This window comes from Parasteatoda tepidariorum, chromosome 8 (genome assembly GCF_982258835.1).
Source record: "Parasteatoda tepidariorum strain Cologne lab strain chromosome 8, Ptep-v5.0, whole genome shotgun sequence".
In the NCBI taxonomy this organism is placed as follows: domain Eukaryota; kingdom Metazoa; phylum Arthropoda; class Arachnida; order Araneae; family Theridiidae; genus Parasteatoda; species Parasteatoda tepidariorum.
Window position 1 is genome coordinate 89,762,184 of NC_141762.1, and position 19,788 is coordinate 89,781,971.

General features: G+C 30.2%; 1 protein-coding gene across 1 annotated transcript; it reads right to left on the bottom strand.

Moving 5' to 3' along the window:
- Positions 1–3,934: 3,934 nt before the first annotated feature.
- On the bottom strand, positions 3,935–18,224 carry LOC107454054 (nucleolar protein 16). The gene is made up of 5 exons (XM_016071108.4): positions 17,980–18,224; positions 15,352–15,451; positions 10,929–10,965; positions 9,333–9,439; positions 3,935–4,160 (listed from the first exon to the last, which is right to left on the bottom strand). The coding sequence occupies exons 1-5, from the start codon at positions 18,084–18,086 to the stop codon at positions 3,954–3,956; spliced, it is 558 nt and encodes a 185-aa protein (XP_015926594.1). The 5' UTR covers positions 18,087–18,224; the 3' UTR covers positions 3,935–3,953.
- Between the last annotated feature and the right edge of the window lie 1,564 nt (positions 18,225–19,788).

Genomic DNA, 19,788 nt, shown 5'->3' on the forward strand with positions numbered 1-19,788 from the left:
AAGATTTCGTTGAATCCAAAAATCGCGAAAAAGTAATATATTAGATCATAAGATTCTGCAAAATAATTTATTACCGAAAAATATTATATTTTTATATGTATCTTCATAATTTTGTGCAAAATACACTTGTTGTTTTTAAAGCTAAATTATTTTTGTCAACAAATTTTTTTCTCCCAAGTTTTTCGTAGGCCCCTGAATTTCGTAGACCCTAGGCACGTGCCTAGTGTGCCTATAGGTTAATCCGGCCCTGTTCAGATGCCAGCGAAAGAACTGCCTAACTTAGATGAATCGAAAGACAACGGGGAAAAAATAGCTTAAATAAAAGATGAGACAAAAAATCTCTAATGGAGGAGCTTTATGAATAGACGAATCTAAATTGCGTAGACTGTGTTTTTCATAACTGTGTTTTTAAAGTACTCCTCTTAGAATTGTTTTTTATGCATCATCTCATCCTCAAATAAGATTTCAAAGTCAGATTCTAAAAGTACTCCTTTTAGAATAGTTCCTCATGCATCTTCTGATAACTTCTTTACAAAGGGACGGACAGATAAAATTACTTATAACTCTAAAATTAATGACTGTTACTTATAGAACTGCTTGTGTTATATTTATTGCAATAAGAATTATCCATTAGCCTCTGTTGTAGTTTTTCAAGATGTGTATGGATGATTGTTTCTAGAGACATCGAATCTGCACAGAAACTTCAGCAATTGTTAAATATGTTCACAGTTGTAGAATGAGTTCATAAATGAACTTTTCTAGTTCACTGAAAGAATACTTTTTGTTCATTTTTGAGTGTGACACTCTTAGGATGAAATGGTTACATTTAAAGGACTTGTTTTCGTTTACAAAATTGACTGTAACCAGAACTCTAGTTACACCAAAAGAACCATACTTTTTTTAATTGCCAAATTGTATGACCCAGTTGGTCTTCTTGGACCAATCATTAGCAAATTTAATTCTTTATGCAATCATTATAATTACATAAACTTGGTTGGGAAGATCCTTTGCCCCAAGCCCTTACAAAGAGTTGGCGTGATTTAGTCTCTTTAAAGGACATAGAAAGAATCAAAATTTCCCCCGTTGGATTTTAGTAGATAACCCAACAGGCAAAATTTTTTAATATCTTTCTGAAGCTGCATGTAGAGCAGTTATATATATTCAATGTATGCTATCAAATAAATCAGTTACTGTAAAATTAGTTACTATCAAGTCTCTGAATTATATGGTTGAATTATATTCTTGCTGATCAACTTAAAACGAAGGTTAAGCAATCTTTGAACATCCCCCTTGATGAAATAATGTACACTGATTCAACTATTTCTTTAGCTTGGATTTGGAACCACCGCATCAACTAAAGAAGTTTGTTGGAATTATACTACAGTCAAGCAGAAACAAGCTGTTTTATCAAAATGCAACCCGGCAGATTCAGAAGAATGCTTCCAAATGAGCTTGTTGACCACAAACTTTGGCATGGATCTACTTTTCTGAAAGAACTTGTTCCCTTTGAACTAACAATGTGGTAAATGATCCTTCAGCAGAAACAGAGTTTTTGTGTGAAGTAAAAGACACTAACACTCAGAACTTATTTGCTCTAAATCTGAGTTTACTTAATTTCAAAAAATTATCTATAATTATAGAAAATTAACCAATGTATTTAGTTTCATCCTTGGGTTTATAGGTAATTTGGAAAAACAAATCAGGTGAGTTGACTACAGAAGAATTGTATACCAGTGAGTTAAAGCTAATTTCTTTTATTCAAAAGGAAAACTTGGACCAGGATTGTGAAAGGTTAAGCACCTTTCAACAGGTAACCAATTCCAATTTTTCTCTGTTTTTTTATTGAAATAAGTGTTATTCGTGTTGGAGGTAGGTTCAGAAGGTGACCTAGAAATCATACTATCACCAATTTAATTTTGCTGGATATTCATGAAAGGAACAGGCACTCGGACACTTTTACATTGAACTAGACAGTCGTTTTGGCCCAATAGAAGCAAGAACTTAGCGAGAAGTATCATTCATAGTTGTGTAATTTGTGCGAAATCTTATCCTCAGTTTTCAGAGCAAGAAATGGAGGATTTGTAGTTCGTTCGGCACTTGGCTCCTCCTCGGGCGCAGAGAGGTAAAACATCTCCGTGCTTAAAAATGAGACAACTCTTAATGCGTGCCGAACTCAAGCAGTGAATTCCTTTTCAGTAATTTACTTCGCTTTCTCATCTGCATTATACCTTTCGTTACTCTAGCTAATTAAATTTATTTTACATTTAAAAACTGCTGTTTTCGCAGCAAAAGGGACAAACTATGCACTCAAAAGAGAGAAATATCAAATTTATGAAATATTTAATGTTAAAAAAAATTCACATAAAGATTGCAAAATAAATTTTTTTGTCATACGATCGGCAAATGACAACCTTGTTCAGGATTGCTCACATTCTTCTCCCAAAAATAGCGAAACAGTATCTTCGGATACCACGTGTTAACTCCTGGTGAACAAACTAAACCTGCCAAAAGATGCACTCCATTTCTATTTACTATTACAGGAATTGATTTAGGTAGCCCTTATCAAATTAAAAGAAAAAAAAATATCTATAGTAAAAAATTTACATTTCAATTTTTTTTTGCTTTGTAACTTGTGCAGTTCATTTTCAAATCGTTTGCAATTTTTATTTTTTCTAACTTGTGCAGTAAATTTTGAAATAAGTTCAGATTTAGCATCTGATTCCTTCATACCTGTTTTAAAATTATTTATGTCACAAAAAAAGTTTCTTATCTTCACAGACAATGAACTTAAACTAGCAAGTAAACCAAAAACTTTTTTGGCAAATTATCTTAGTATTTCCATTCTATGTCAGAGATCTCCACTTTTCGAAGGCCTGGGGGAGGCTGGTGTGAAATAGTTTAAATTTCATCTTTCATCCGCAAGAGAATGTTTGTCTGGGGGCAAATAAAGAATAAGCAATAATCCCAGGACATTTAACTGGAAGACCAATTTTGTCCCAACTTAATCTATCATATAACTAAAATTGTCCAATGTGTCTGGCAAAGGTAGTATTAAGACTCTCTTAATTATTTGCAGCAGAAGAATAAATGGTTTTTCCATAAACAGTGTGATGTTGTAATAGTTAAGGAAGATTATCCAATTAACAATTGGCTGTTGGGAAAAATTAAAAAATTGTTTTATGGAAAAGATAATAATGCTAGAATTTATCTTGTGAGAACCAAAAATGGATTAGTAGTAGATCTATTAACAAAATTGGTTGTATTACCAGTTTAAACTGAGTAGGAATTAGTTTTAAACTTTTTTATTTTATTAAGCGAATTGCACTTCTGTAATTTAAAATAATTTCCATAAATATAATTGGTTAATATTTATTATTTCGTTATTAGACATTTTTATGCAATGTCTTGCGAATCTAACAGACCACATGCACTGTAAGGTGGTGTATATTAGATATGAAAAATATATGCTTGTGTTTATCACTCTTCGCTTAGTTTTCAGTGAATCAAGGATATTATTTTGAATTTCAAACAAGGAAGTTAAATTTTTCATTGCTTACTGCAGCTGCATTATTTTTTTTTGTTCCTTTTAACAAATGTATAGTAAAAATGAAACAGTTCACTTAACATACACATGGCAATAATTATTTATCTAAATTTGCAAATGAATAAAGTGCTATCTAAATCAGATAGCATTTAAAGTAGATGAAGGCAACTGATAACATCAAAACAGATTAAATTGGAGGTTTTCAACTCCTTCTACTATGATTTGGCAGATGTATCGATTTTGTTCTCTACTTGATGAAATAATAATTTGCATCCCCAATGTAAATTCCTTTTCATTATTAATAAGGATTCAATTCCATATTAAGTGCATGGTCTTTACAGATACCTGTAGATATAGAATTTAGCTAGAAAGAAATTTTCGGACACTTGATGTTAATTAAAAAAATTTATTATTGTTCCATATCTGTAACTGTCGTTTCTTGCATAATATCACCGATATCAATTTGATATTCATCTTGTTTAAGTCCAGATTCTATGAGTCCTTTGGCTCTTAAATACCCATTCCACTGAGAGGGAACACTTTTAAACTTATTAATCTTTTTCTTTATCTGAGCAGGTGTGGCTTGATAATAGTTTTTTGTATCCCTGGCCATAGCCTGAAAAGAAAAATTCATTTGAAAATAAAGGCAGTGAAGTTTTTAATCTTGTAAGTATTAAATAACATTTAAATAAAATAAACTAAGTAATAAAAGAACATTTACAGTACATGCTTAAACTCAAAATCACGACGACATGTTAACGAAGAATTCCTATGGTTGTGCCAACTCCTGAACAGATTGAATGAAGTTGTGAAGACATTCACGCCCATGACTAAGGCATACTTCAACAGGATTATGGATAATTTTAAACCTTTAATTATGCACCTTGCTTAGAGTTACAGCATTGCAAAACTAACATGTAGAGGATAGAATTTAACAGGCATGTGTGTCCTCATTGCAGTCTCTCAGGTTAATGTTGCCGAGAAAGAGTGCAAATATTTTGAAACTATAATCAGCAACAATAGATGCAGATAATGCAAGCGAAGGTAGTAATTCTAATTGTCAATGCAGAAGGTCAATAAATAACCAAGTACCAGAAGAATCTAATAGTGAGGAGTCAGAAAAAGACATAAGCCGAGTAGATCGGAATGCCGAATCTGATGGACAGGGTAATAGCGCTTGCAACGAATTGCAGGAAATCGGGAAATAACCAAGGGTGACAAAGATGAAGCTACCTTAAAAGTTCCTCCAACTTCACAGCCTCTAGAGACACATGATTATTTTTAATCTGGGAGTGAGGAAACTTTTTAAAAACTCCTAAGAATAAACGTAAATTGCAAATTATTTTTAGAGAAATACAAGGGGTGATCAAATGAAAAGGTACGAAACGACGTAAAAACTTAACAATTAAATATTTGCATATTCCGGTATGGGAGAACGTAGAGAGACATGTCGGGATGCGATTGGAGTCTCTGACTGGGATCGGAGCATGCGCTGGTGCCCGCATGAGCAGAGGCTCTTATCAAAAGCGGCGTCCAAATGATGTGGCAGTCCGTAGGAGGACCGGATGTCGTTCGCATTGCAAAATTCGACAATTGAGGATCCGATTTCCTTGAGCACAGAAAAACCATTACCTCCAATGTGTACTGTGAGACACTTTGACGCCTACGCAGGTCCATCAAGAACAAAAGACCGGGCTGCTCACGTAGGGTGTGGCTCTGCTCCACGATAACGCGCGTCTCTAGACTCACACATATGGAACTGGCCAAGTATAAGTGGGAGACGTTGGACCATCCGCCCTACAATCCGGACTAGTCGCCCTGCGATTTCCATGTGTTTGGTCCACTGAAGTAACACCTGAAAGGGAAGCTCTTCAATTCGGACGACATACTCAAGGACGCTGTGAAGGACTGGGTCTCGTCAAGACCCCAGGAACAAGGAATCCTGCGGCTTGTTCATCAGTGGGATTGCTGTGCACAGGCCTATGGTGTATATTTTGAATAAAGTCTACATTTGTACCCACCGTGTTGTTTCGTACCTTTTCATTTGATCACCCCTTGTAAGTAATTTGAATATGTTTGGTAAGCACCTCTAGTTCCCTTGTTTGCTTTTTTTAATAAAATAAAAAAATCTATTTAAATTCATTAAATTTTGAACCTTATTTTAAGCTAAGTATGCATAATATAATGCAATAAAATGTATAGATGTACTATTTTTAAGCCAGTGTGTGCAAAAACATTTTTGGCACCCCCTACCATTAAGGATAATAATAAATATGAAAGAGTACAAAAATGCAGTACTAACTTCTTATATAATGTACTTTCAGTTTTACATAATTATAGAGATAAATATGTACAGAATGCAGAAACTTGTGGTTCAAAGGGGTGATCTCAAATATGCTAATTAATAAATGTAGATATTTTAAGTTACTAAATCAGTCAAAAAATCTTGCTCCCATTTTGTATTTTACCTTACAAAATTGCATTTTTAAAGATATGGAAAAACTTTATACCCTACAATTTTTAAAAAATTCTAGAGATGCAACGAAGTATGCAAGGAATAAGATTAACATTAAGAGGACCAAACTACGGGGAATATAATTTCCCAGATTCGGATTTCTGACCCCCTCGAAAAAAAGGTATGTTAATCTAGAGAAAATGTGCTTTTGTGTCTGATTTCGTAACTTAAAATATCTGCACTAATCAATTAGCATACTTGAGATCACCCTCTCGAACCCTTATTTTGTTTACATTCTGAACATGAAATAAATGCATTACTCTCAAAAATTAATCATAAATAATTTTTAGAAGGAAAGCTAAGATGGAATGAAATAATTGTTTTACTCTTCCAACAAACTTTATAGAAATTGAAAGAAATTAATTTCATTGTTAATTAAATAATCCCAAGAAACTGAACTGATAATACTGATTAACAAAAATATGCCCACATTTTCTGGATGTACAAAACATGTGGACTGTTATTTCCAATTATTTAAAGCAAATGAAGTTTTTAATCAATTAGTTGTTTAATTTTATATAACTTTTACAGACTAAAAAAATAGTAAAATAAAATAGTGTGGAAAATGACGTTTTCCTTACATTAAATTTAAATAAGAGTTTGGTTTTAATAATTAATTATGCTATGCATTATCCACGCCATCTAGAGTAGAAAATTTAAAAGCCAGAATAATAAAAACCAATTGTTTCTTAAGTAAAATATCTGAAAAAAAGCATTTTGAATATCATCCATATTCGCAAACTTTTTGTAGTGATCCCAATATATGGTAATCTGTCAGGCAGATATGGTAGGCGATAGCACTCCCTTGCTTATTTGTAATTTTTTCAGGAATTATCATATAAATTCAACGAATGAAGGTACTTCAGCCACCTATAATAATTGCCTGACCTCATTCAATCAGATTTCCATATTTTCTAATAACTGACATTTTAAAAATGTCTGCTCTTGATATTTGCTCAAAACTACAATTGATGTTCATAAACATGGCTTTTAAATTTTGCAGGCTTGATAACAAAAGGTTTCTGATAACCTAGATATTTGAATTTTTGATATAAACAAAAACTTATTAAAATATATTTTGTAATTTGATGAAACATAAACAACATTGCTTTCTGATATATAATGTTTAAAACTGAAGTAAATATTTAGTTTTGCTTTCTTACTGTTTTATTTGAATACTAACTAAAATATCAATCTAATCACTTAATTTTTTAAAAAAGCAGATTTCTGCAATTTTTTTTTTTTAAAGTAGTTCAGAATTTTGCCGCCTTAAAAGGGTTTTCTTCAAGAAACATTAAAGGTAACTCAATAGCCATCTGTATTTGCAGATCACAAATTATCACACAGCAGGATGTCCCTGACATTGATAAAAAGAGATAAAACAAAGAATCCTACATGGTTTATTAGGCTCTTTGCAGTCGCTTACCAAGCTTACACCTCAGGCTGGCCCTGATTCTAACGCTCATTCATCCCTCTCCCCGTTGTTTTTTTTTGTTTGTTTTTTATTTCTATTGGCAAGGCAAAAATAAATGAACAGGAAGGAACAGAAGTAAAGATGACACAACAATTAATTGACTGAAGTCATTGCCACATAAGCCCTCCCCATTTGTAATAAAAGCAATCCAAATTTAGTCAATAATTGTATTTTGAGCTGTGATAGCTCAGGGGTTAGAGCGTTTGCTTTCTAATACCAGGGGTGATTGTGAGCCCAAGTCAAAATTCCGGAAAATTTCTTGAGTTACAATAAAAAAAACTGTTTAAATTGAAAAAAATTCAAACAAGGTTTTTTTCCTTCTTCTCAACATTTCTTAGTTTATTTAAAATTTTACACATACCTATACCATTTGCACATACCTATGATGACCTGGAGAAGTAATTAAAATTTACAAATATGTCTTTCGTTCTTGAGTTTATGATTATGACAACTATTTATAGATTTAAAAAAATGAATATTAATCATGAATATAAGCTTATAAAGTATCTCTCTGGCTCCCTCTTACGAACAAATAAAATAAACTTTGTTTTTGAGTTCCACCTTTGAACCGGATTTCCGACAACTTCTGTGATCAATGATTTTTCGAAACGTCTGGATCTTCGTTCTCCGGAAACTTCCGGATCACTGTTAGTGAAAGTTCCGGAAATCCGGATTTTTTCCGGAGCACAATCAGCCCTGTAATACGGTCAACTGGGTTCGAATCCCAGCGATGTCTGGTTGATGGGAATTCTGCACCAGGCTAACCGCTTTCCCCGTGTAACGCAAATGCCGGTTAGTTCCCTCAAAAAGTCCACCACCAAGGCAAATTTCGTCTATTACTTGGTCCAAGAGTTCCCTTGTATTCAGAATTGGGTTCATAATTACAAAGTTGAACATTACTAGTGGTAAACCCAAAATTGGGTCAGCATTTCAAGGACGGTTATAAAATAATTGTATTTAAAACATAATTTTTAATTATGTCACACTCCAAAGTCACAAAAAAACTTAACTATTTGGCATTGTTGTATTTAACTAATTTTCGAGGTTAACATGTTCACTGGCGTGTCAGAGCGGCATCTCCTGGTATACCAACGACATGCTAGTGTGTCTATTATGAGTTATATGCTCCGTGTTTAGTGTGGCTTTGGGAGTTGAACGGAGAGGCACGTTAGTGAAGCATTATTTTTTGTGGTTGGTATTCAAAACTTTTGTTTGACTGCAAATATCTGTATATTGTGCTTATTACTTGTAAATATTTTCAGCATTGTTTCATAAATGGTACTACATATACTTGAATGGTATTTCATTTTATTTCTTTTAAGCTGCTATTTTATGCAATATGCCAGTAATTTCTGAGAAAATTGATCAGGCGCGCTGGAGCGTCAGTGGCACTCACGAAAACACGTTGAGTCTGTCTGCCACTGATGCTCCAGAGCGTCAGGGAAAAAACACTCTTTAAACAGGAAAATAATATGTTTCTTCGTTTTTCTGGTTTTCCTAGTAAAATATAAGGAACCATTAAAACGCTGTTTTGTAATACGGCTTCTGTGGAAGGAAATATCATTTTTAGCATTAATGGAAACCTCACGAAAATAGTTTTTTAATGATAATTTTTTATATTCTCTTCTATTTTTTAATTTTTTATTTTGAATGCTATGCATCTTTTTACAATTTTTTCACAACATACTGTTAATATACACTTCTAACAATACAACATGGAACTAAAAAGAACCTGCATTAACAACACTTTTATATTTGTGCTGCTATAGCCTTGACTAAAATGATAATTTTAAACTTACCCCATAATCATCACCATATTTTTCAATCATATATACACAAAATTTCATAGGTTCTGTAGGGAGTTTCATTGTTTTTGGTCGGGGAGCATTTGCTTCAGCTTCTAAATCTAAAATCAGAATAAAGAAATGTAAATTTGAAGTTAAAATTGCATAATGGAATAAAATCAAACAACTTTAAAAATCCTTTTTCAGAATACTCTTGTTTGTCAATTGGATTTTCTTAATCATTACATTCATAACCCTCATTCCAATATATTAAATTTTTAAGTTTTAATATTTCTGTACTAATTTCTAGCCAGATTTTCACCTTTTCTGAAAACTCTGACATTACAATCAAAAATTGTTTTTAAAACTATTACAGACTAGAACATTACGGCAGTGGGAAATTTCTTTGAATGTAATATTTTTATGAATTATTATATTAGATCAGTCTTGGAAATTAATAGCCGTACATTGTTTAAGACAAATAAACTACAAAACTAAATTTAAAAAAAATAAATGAATTTAAGATTTAGATTACAAAAGATTAAGATTACAGAAATGCCACTGCAGTTTTGGGAAGGGAAAAAAAAAGGTGATTGATAACATAAAACTCCAAAAACATGTTTTCCAAATCACATTTAAAACAATAATTGCAAATTAAACTTAATAAACATAACTATTTAAGGAAAAGTATCACTCTTTTTTAATACAATTATGTATTTTTTTTAAAAATCGTAAACACTCTGGTTAACTCTTTAAAAGAATTTGGAGATTAAATTTTTGAAACAAATAATCCTCATGCAAGATTTAGGTTTCAATTTATAAAATTAGTAAGTAAATGAAACCAGATTCTCCCTTATTATTTTTTTTTATTTTGTTACTCAATCTTTTTCTTTTGAATATTATTTAAAAGTCCTACATCATGCACAATCACTATTGTACAATTTGGTCTCCTAGTATAACATATCAAGTTTTTGTAATTTTACACTCCTTAACTATCAGGATTGGCATTTAAGCCACTTTATTTTTCTTTTAAAAAAAAATTTTTATTTCAAATATTCTTAATTATTATATTAGATTAGTAAAGTTAATATGTAGTTAGTGTCAATAATGAAGGAAGACTTTTCCTAAACAGAGTAACTTAATTTTTTCTTTCTTTATGTCTTCTGAACTAAACTAATATATTTTTATTGGATATCAAATTGAGAAATTGTCTAATCTTTAACATTTATTAGCAGGTTGACCTTGAAAAAACCACTATATTATTTATTCAATTATTAGATTTCACTAACTAAGACTGTTTTAGAAATAAATATTAAATATTTTAGCTATGATATTGTTTGTAAATATAAGCACAAATACAGTTTATAAGATGCTTTGGTTGTTAAATGTAAAAAAAAAAAATCTGATGTTAATGAAAAAAATCTGATGGTTTTTGTAAAAAAAAAATTTACATTTTTGCTAAGATCCTTGGAGGTTAAGAACACAGTAGAAGAGTAGCACATTTGAATTTAATTCACAAAAAAAAAAAAAAATTCTTTGACATTAGGAATCTTAACTGGTAAGTATTTATTAACAATAACAGTTTAACTATAAAAGTATCAAGAAAATTACCATTAACGACCTCCATTTTTTTGGCCTTCCTCTTTACCTAAAAGAAACACATAATCAGAATAGTTTAATTTACAATTTTGGTAAACAAATATGTAGAATGTAATGATGCTTCATATAAATTTTACATTTCATCATCAGGTTGCGCAGCCAGATTTTTCAACAAAAAACAACCACTTTTTAAGCACTCAAAAATATTTTTTATCACTTTCCAAAAAAAAAATATTCATAATTAGTATCTCTGCAGCAATAAAAAAAAATCTATCATTTAAAGTTCTTAATTTATGAGCATGAAATCAATAAAATTCAAAAAAATATTGCAAAGAAAATTGTGAAAATCATGTTTGATTGTAATTTAGAACGACAATCGACATGGCAAAGGAAAAAATCTGTTTTTAAAAGATAGAAAATGAAGCACTTTTTACAAACTCCAAATAAAAAAAGTACTTTTAAGAGCTTTTAAAAAAGGCAAATCAAAAATAAGCGCTTTTTAAAAACGCTACGCACCCTGATTATTCTGTTGATACAGTGAAAGGCTTTGCGGCATTTTAAATGACTATCTAATGCAAATTTTACTCTTGAAAAAAATAATCATAATGTCAAATTTATATTGATAAAGGGATGTTGTTAATACATACAAAAATCAGGAATTTAGAACATAAACCTAAAATAGGGACATTGAACAAAAGATCTTATTTTGATTGAAATAATTATTACATTTTTTTTTAATTTAATGAGTCTATTTTAAAATATGAAACCTCTTAAATAAAATGAAACAATAAAAATAAATAATAGAGTGAAAAATGTTTCATTTTTTTCAAAACTATAACTGACTTGAATAGAATTATTCTTAGTTATATATTTATATGCTTTAGCATACATTTATATGTACAGTCAAACTTCAATGAGATTATTCCCATATCTTTCGTTTTCTCACATGAATCTTGTTTTAGCGGTCCCATTGAAAATGGTATGTTCATAATGATAACACTAGTTTTTGAAACCAGCAGATTACTGCATGAATCGTCTAGAGCAGGGGTTTCCAACTTACATGAGGTCGGGGCCGCCATTAAAAACACCAGTCGAATGGTGGGCCGCAACTTTATCAAAATTTTATATGGCACTCTTTTATGTTTGAAGAAACATTAAATATTACTGTCAGATTTTTATCAAGTTATACAAAACAAAAGTATTGAATTACAAATTAAAATAAGTAGATTTTTAAAAATATTTAATTGTATGGTAAAAAATTCTGGCTACAATAACTTTAATGTGCTCCTATGTATTCAACAATTAATGTGCAATGGATATCAAATTGTAAAGACATAAAATGTAAAAGTATTTAAAACCCATAAAGATTTTCCTCGAAAATTGTCCGCAAAAAAAGGGCAACTAATATATTTAGGTTCGAGGGCCACAAAAAAAGGCTTCAAGGGCAGGATGGGGCCCACGGGCCGTCAGTTGGAAATCACTGGTCTAGAAATTCTACTGACATTTAAAAAAAAATATTGTTGCTACTTCACTACGATAAAAAGCTGTATCTAATGGATGTTAATGAAAAAAATGAGATTTTGCAACAGTTTGCGGAAAAGGTTGATTAAAATGTGGAAACTTATGGTTTAATGAAATGGTTGCTGAAGAAGTTCAAAGTGATACTGAAAAGACAACAAAACGGATCCACAACCGGTCCAAACACTTGCAGTTGGCTCCGAAAGCCATTGAAATAATGAGAATTTTTCTATACTCATGAAAACTTACAGAAAATGGACAGCAACCAGTCTCCAATATTGAAGTTTATTGTTAAAGATAAGAAAAAAAGAAGGTTTAAAAGAAGGCTTCCAAATATTTTAAATAAATAAATTTATTCATCCTTGCATAAACAAATTTTTTTTTCCATTAAAATTTTACTAATTTTCACATCCATAACTTTTTCTTACATTTTCTTGTCATAATTCAATATTTTAACACGTATTCATTAATTTACCATATTAATCGTCTGCAATGAATGATACCTCGAGGAAGAATTTAGGATGTACCGGTATGTTTCAAATATAATAAATTAGCGCTTGTAAAATAATAGACTAAAGAAATTCACAATTAAAAATCATTATAGTTTTTACAGCAGCTAAAATTGCAGAGTTGTTCTTTTCCGCATGCAATATTCTTAAAAGTTACAGAGAACAAAATGTCAGGCAGAAGTCAAAGGTCAGTACCCTTTTGAAGTAACTGCAAATAATGCACACCTTACAGAAACTGTACAACTGATTGAAGAATTAGCGTCAGAAGGGAGAAAAAAACACAGAAACTTATTGTCTATCCTTGAAAATCGGAATTAATAATCTATTAATTTAAAAATTTATTTTTAAAACTAACTTCTTAATCCCCAATCTTATCTAAATTTTTGAAAAAAAGCATAACATTTAAAGAAAATTCTAAATTTTTAGTAAAAAATTAGAATTTTCATAAATAAAGCTGAATCTTGAGGAAAAGCAATGGTTTAGTTTTTTGGGTAAGGTTAGAATCTTAGGTGTGAAAGATGTAGAAATTAAATTAAAATAGATTTGCAAGCATTAGGGGAAAAATAGGGCACTAGAAAAATTATTGACAAAATTACAGAATGTCTCAAAATATGGAATGATCCCCAGAAGTCAAGATCAGTAATTGAGGAGCGGTGTTGAATGATTTTATCAGAACTATAAAGTGATTAGAATTCCAACTATAGAGCAATGATAGAGTTAATTATCCTGATTTTGAACAGATGCTTCATGTTTTGTAAATCAAAGATGAAGCATATGTGCAGTCTGCCCAATATGCTTAAGACCACACTGAGAGGACATTTAATAAATATCCAGCCCAGCTTCATTCGTATACCAATATGTACAGTTTTTAACCTCACTTATGTGTTTAAGATGAACCAGTTACTACATTTTACTTGTGATTTTTAAAAAAAAAAGGATATTATTTTGCCTAGTCTAATAGTCAATACAAAATAATTTGATTTGCGTTAAAAAAAGGGCAGAAAATATCAATTAATGAGCTGTAATTGAATATACAGTACATCTCTTGTGAAGACATTGAGTCCAAAGAAACAAATGCAGTTTAGTTCACTGCACTACCCTTGTGGCAGAATTCCTTTGGGCTTTCTGCGAAAAACTTCCCTAGCACTAATATATATATTATGATTTAAGATACTTTTAATTATAACAATTACTAAATTTAAGTAACAGAAACTTTGTGTTTTACAAAAAAAAGTATAGAATGAAAATGTATAAAAAAAATTTTATTGTAAAAGTAATATTTTTTAATTCTAATATTATAGGCAAATATTCTCACATTTTGTAGGCGGAAAAATGCACTAATTATTTCCTCTTTCGAATTTTTCAAATATAATTACACAAATTAAAATTTGTAAATAAATTAAATGATAAATTAAAAATCGTAAACAAATTAAACAATAATAAATTAAAATTCGTAAATATATTAAACGATAATAAATTAAAAATCTTAAACAATAATAAATTAAAATTGGTACATAAATGAAAAATCCTAAGACCCGTGCAGTAACAAAATGAAGATCACGAATCCCTCAAATAAGACTCTTTAAAAAAAGGTACTCAAATAAGTGTATGTAAAATTTGGTGTCCTTTAAAGAAAAAAAAATGAAAGAAAGAATATTTTTTTCTAAATAAACTTGTTAACTTTCGCGATTTCTGAATTTTAAATTATCAGGGGTCTGTTTAGGTTTTTCTGAGAGGTACGTATTTTGTGAAAATTTAGACATAATTTGTGAAAAGTAAAAATTATAATTAAAAATATGGATTCATCGTTTCTTACAAGACACAAAAATAAAATTTTAAGAAAAAGTATTTTGTGCAAAAGGTCGAATTTGTGAAGGTATCACTAAACGGTAGTAAATATGGCTTGAAAAGACCCCCGATTATTAATTTGAAATTCTAGCTAAAGCCAATCATTACTGATGCCTTTTTTTAGTTTAAATCTCAAATGAGAATTAAAAAAATCATGATTATTTCTTTCCTCTCTGATGCACAAGAAAGACATCTTTGAAAAAAATTCTGCAGAAAAAAAAAATCTTTTTCGAAAAATTATGCAGAAAGGAAAACCAAAAATTTTCCCTTCTCAAATGAAAAATCTTTCTGCTAAAACTCTGTAACATTCAGTGACAATGTTGCCGTGTCGCCGTAAATGTGCTACGGAGTGCACTACATTACCTTTTTCAGAACATTACACTCGCTACAAGCGGGATTAAAAAACCTTAACAAGCTAGATAAAAATATCTCTATGGATACCCTCACAATATTGGACACTCCATCATTAAAAATTACATCGAATTTCATAGAATTGAATAAATTAACTAATAGAAAACTAAAATGGACACATAAATTAATAGAAATTTTGAAGCAATTACCTTTGTACCAATTGTTTTATTGGGATCTTCAGAAAGCCCAAATTCTTCCATATTTTTATAATAGCTTTTCTTTCCATCCCAGGCTTCTTGCAATTGTTTACTAGAAAAATAATACAATTTAGAGTAAAATATTGTTTTCATTTTAAAAAGCAGTAAATTTTTGGTAAGAGAGAAGCATTCAACTTAGTTTTAACATAATACAGTTTCCGAATAATGTCCGCATATTCTTATTGGCCAAAAAATCACATACCGGTATAGTGCGGCTTTCAGGAGAACTCCTCCAAGGGAAGAAAAAGTTTAACGAACAGATTACAAAACGTGGAAGATTTGAGTCTCACCGTGAGAAACGGGCCGGAAATTCAGAAGAGTTGGCCATTATGTGAAACAGTAACTAAGAGGCAGAAATTTTTACACAAAAAAATGGCTAAAGGCATAAAAAACTATACAAGTTCCTATACAAAATTGTGTTTTTCACTTATTAGAGTAAAGTTAAACAGTTAGAGTAGAGTTAAGTAAAACAATTTCCTGTTAACTGTGGCATGCAAAGCCTGGAAATTTAAATAAACAGCATGTTAAAAAGGTACTACAATCCAACAAGAGAGAAATGGATAATGCTTTTCGTAAAGCCTGCACATCAGGAAAACAACATAGGTTGTCATTCCGGAAGAATCCTCAATAGCATGCAAAAGATATTAGTGAGATTATTCATTTCGGCCTAGGGAACAAGACAGTTTTCGCTATTATATATGTTTCACAGATGATTTCTCTAAACACAGAAAATTTTATTTTCTGAAGTATAAGTTAGGAACTGTTGTGAAGTTTGAAAAATTTTGTTCAGTTTTTCAGAATTTAACATAAAATGCATTCAATGCAGTTTTAAGTAATGGTGGACAGGTGTATATAAACGAAGATTTAAAGAATAATTTTTAAAAAAATCAGGGCAGAGTTTTGTTGCAATATCCCTTATACACTGCAACCCTGTGGCAGTATCGCAGCAACATTGTTGCACAACATTACAAAGTTCTTGCAGAAAGACTTTTCTTTTGAAAAGTAAGAGCAAAAAATTTCTTCTTTTCTACAGAAATTTATATATAGGTATTTGAATAATGTATTCAGATAAATTTTTGATGAGCTCAATTTACACTGATAGCATCGTAAATAGATGTATTGTTTCAATTGTATTTTTGGCAGTTATTGACATTGATTTTCCCATAGTTTTTAAATATCCCGACATTTTACAAACAATATGGAAAATTCAAATCGTGTATTTGAGTATTTACTTTTTAAGGCAATAGTTCAATCGAATTATAGGCAGTTATTACTATTGATTTCTCCATAGTTTTAAAACTTGATATTTTTCATACCACATTATTTATTACAACAACCTAATCTCAAAACAAAACACGTATTTGAGAAGTTTGATTTGTGTGATTTCGTCGTCGATCTTTTTTTTAGCAATTACTACTAAGGATTTCACGAATTTTAATAATTTTATAATGTGATCATTATTTACAAAATGCGAAGGAAATAATTTGTGCGTCCCCCCCCCCCCCCACGTAATGTGAGGGCACATTTCCGTATCGTGATCTGTCTCGCCAACTACAATTGCCAAGATGCCAAACAGATTTTAAACTATCGAATTTTTAAAAAAAAAAAAAAACAGGTAGATGTTTGCCCGGGGGTGGCTACGAGTTATACCTTGCGAGATGGTCACTTTCTGTGATGTTTTTTTTTTTAGTTTCTCACAGGCCACAGCCCAGAAGTTTTCAAAACTTGGCGATTTTTCTGCCACACATCACGATACGGAAATCTCCCCAAATACGAGAATATCACCCGTAATATAAGAGTGAAAAAATTATCACATGTTCAGTTTTAAAAAGTTATCTAGTTTTTTCTTGTAAACACAGCGCTTTAGTTATTTTAAATTAGTAACATATATGTTTGTTATTATTAAAAGTATCTTGTAGAAAGATATTAGTGATAGAGAGTTCTGTTGCAGATAGCTCGAAAAAATTCTGTCACAGGGCGACACAGAGTATGCTGCCTTTAGTGAGGCTTTAAAGGACATGATGTGACTTAAAAAACTATTTGAAGACATAGCCTCACTAAAAGAAATCATTTCATTAAAAATAGACAATGCAAGTGTTGTTCGCTTGACTAAAAATCTTGAATATCAACAAAGAACCAAATACATAGTTGCAAGGTAAACTTTCTACGTGATAGTGTTTTAAATTTTTAATGCTGTCTGGAACATATTTCTGGCAATGAACAACTTGCTGATATTTTTACAAAATTATTGTTGAAACTCTAAGAACTGCTCTTGGTGTTATGAATCTCTCTGTATTAGGTACATAAAATGAGTTTAGAAAGTATTAATATTATGACCTCATTATCGATAGTTTTGGTTCTTTAAATAGTAAATAATTAAAGAATTTTCTTTTTCATCGTTTAAGTGTAAGATCAATCTCTGTTAAGTTTGATATTACCTTTTTTATATATATATAACATCGCACACAGAAGTTCAGGATAAACTTTTTCCCTAATAAGTTATGTTAAATAGACTCTTATTAATAAAATTGCAAATAATTATAATTTTAAAAAAATTAATAATAAAAAAACTTGTCATACCATTTTACTTTCGGCATCGTAATAAGCTTTTGGTGTAATCTCTTCACATTCCGTTTATAGTTATACCTCTTCTTTCGCCTTCTGCTAACACCACTTGCTTTACCCATTTTAAATTTTATTAAAATTCAAACATATAACTATTGAAATCCTATGGAGATTATTTGTTACAACTTCTAACGATTTACACTCACACGTTTATCGTCAGTACTTTGTTTTGATGCCATTTGTCTAGAAATTGGATTTACAATAATAATAGTGGTTACAGTCAAGCTCATTTTCAATTTTTACAAAACTAGCAATGTGAGCTATAAGCCAGTTGCTTAATTAGAACTGATTGGTCCAAATCTATTTCTGATACCTTCGCAACCGATAACTGAAAAAATTATTGCTCAAATAATGTGATTTCTATCATGAATTAGATAATTAATAATTCTAACTAATTTCATTTCAATCATGAATTTTTTTAATTCATACTTTTTCCCTTTAAATGAGTGTCTTTCGTCAGCAATAACTATACATAACATCGTAACTTTTCAGTCCAAATAGGAAGTTTTCTATTCCAGATTAAAAAGCGGTTTCTACTTACTTGGCATTGAGGCAGGAATGACTTGCATGAAAAAATCTATTTCCTTATATTACTTTAGATATCACTAGTTTTCTATGTATTATTTAATTCCATGCATTATTAAATTAGTTTTCATAGGTAAGCACATAAAAATTAAGTCTAATCTAGCTATGGCAACATTTCGCATGCTTTAACGTTTTGCGTGTGGAGAGTGATAGGAAGAAATAAGTACGTTAATTTCTGTCTTGATACGTTAATTTCTGTCTGAAAGAAGGCGTCGTGAAAATTTTTAAAATATTTTTAACAATTAGATGCAGAAAATATTAAGAAATTGAAAATTTTTCGTAGTAGTTTCCTATGCAATTGTAAAGAGAAGGGCCAAATGTATGGAACAAGTCTGATCCCCAGTTTATTATGTAACATTCATTACGATCAGCGAATAGTTTCCATTAACCGAGAAATGTTTTTCTTTCCAATCATTAATCGATAGATTTTGGGTTTAACCATTCGGAAAAGTGTTTCTTTTTTTTTTCTTTTTTTTTTTCTTCCTTCTTTTCATTGAATGGTTAGATTAAGAAACATACTATCGATTGTGGGCGTTTCTTTCTTTCTTTTTTTTTTTTTTTTTTGTACTCTAAGTCACAAAAGTATTATTACCTCACAAAATTTTTATTATATTTTAATGCTTTAAATTAAGTTTCAATAATCCTTCTACTTACGAATTTGAAAAAAATAATAAGTTTTTTAGTTTATAAAGACATATTTGTTTTGTATTTTTAAATTACATTTATTTACTATTTATCGAACTTTCTTCTAGTTATAAATCATGCTAACATAGCATCTCGGGCACAAAACTTTCTTCTATATCCTTTCTTTTATTTCAGATTACCAATTTCCATCTTTAAAAATAAAAGATTAAATAATTACTTTTTTTTTTTAATTTTATAAGTATTTTACAATAAATATCACATACATCACATTTATATCACTCCATACCATATTACTCGAAAAAAATTATTATACTGCTTTTAAAAGTGTTCATAAAGTGTCCGTCATTTATATATTATATTTATCTCTTATAATCAAAGTAAAATGGTGACAAAATAATAGTAAGGCTATAATATGTAATTTAGAACCAATCATTACAACAGTTTAGTAACTCGAAAAAAAATTATCAATAAAGTAACAATCACAATAATTGTTTTTCATTTAAGAAATATCTTTATTTTAATCATGTAAAAAAG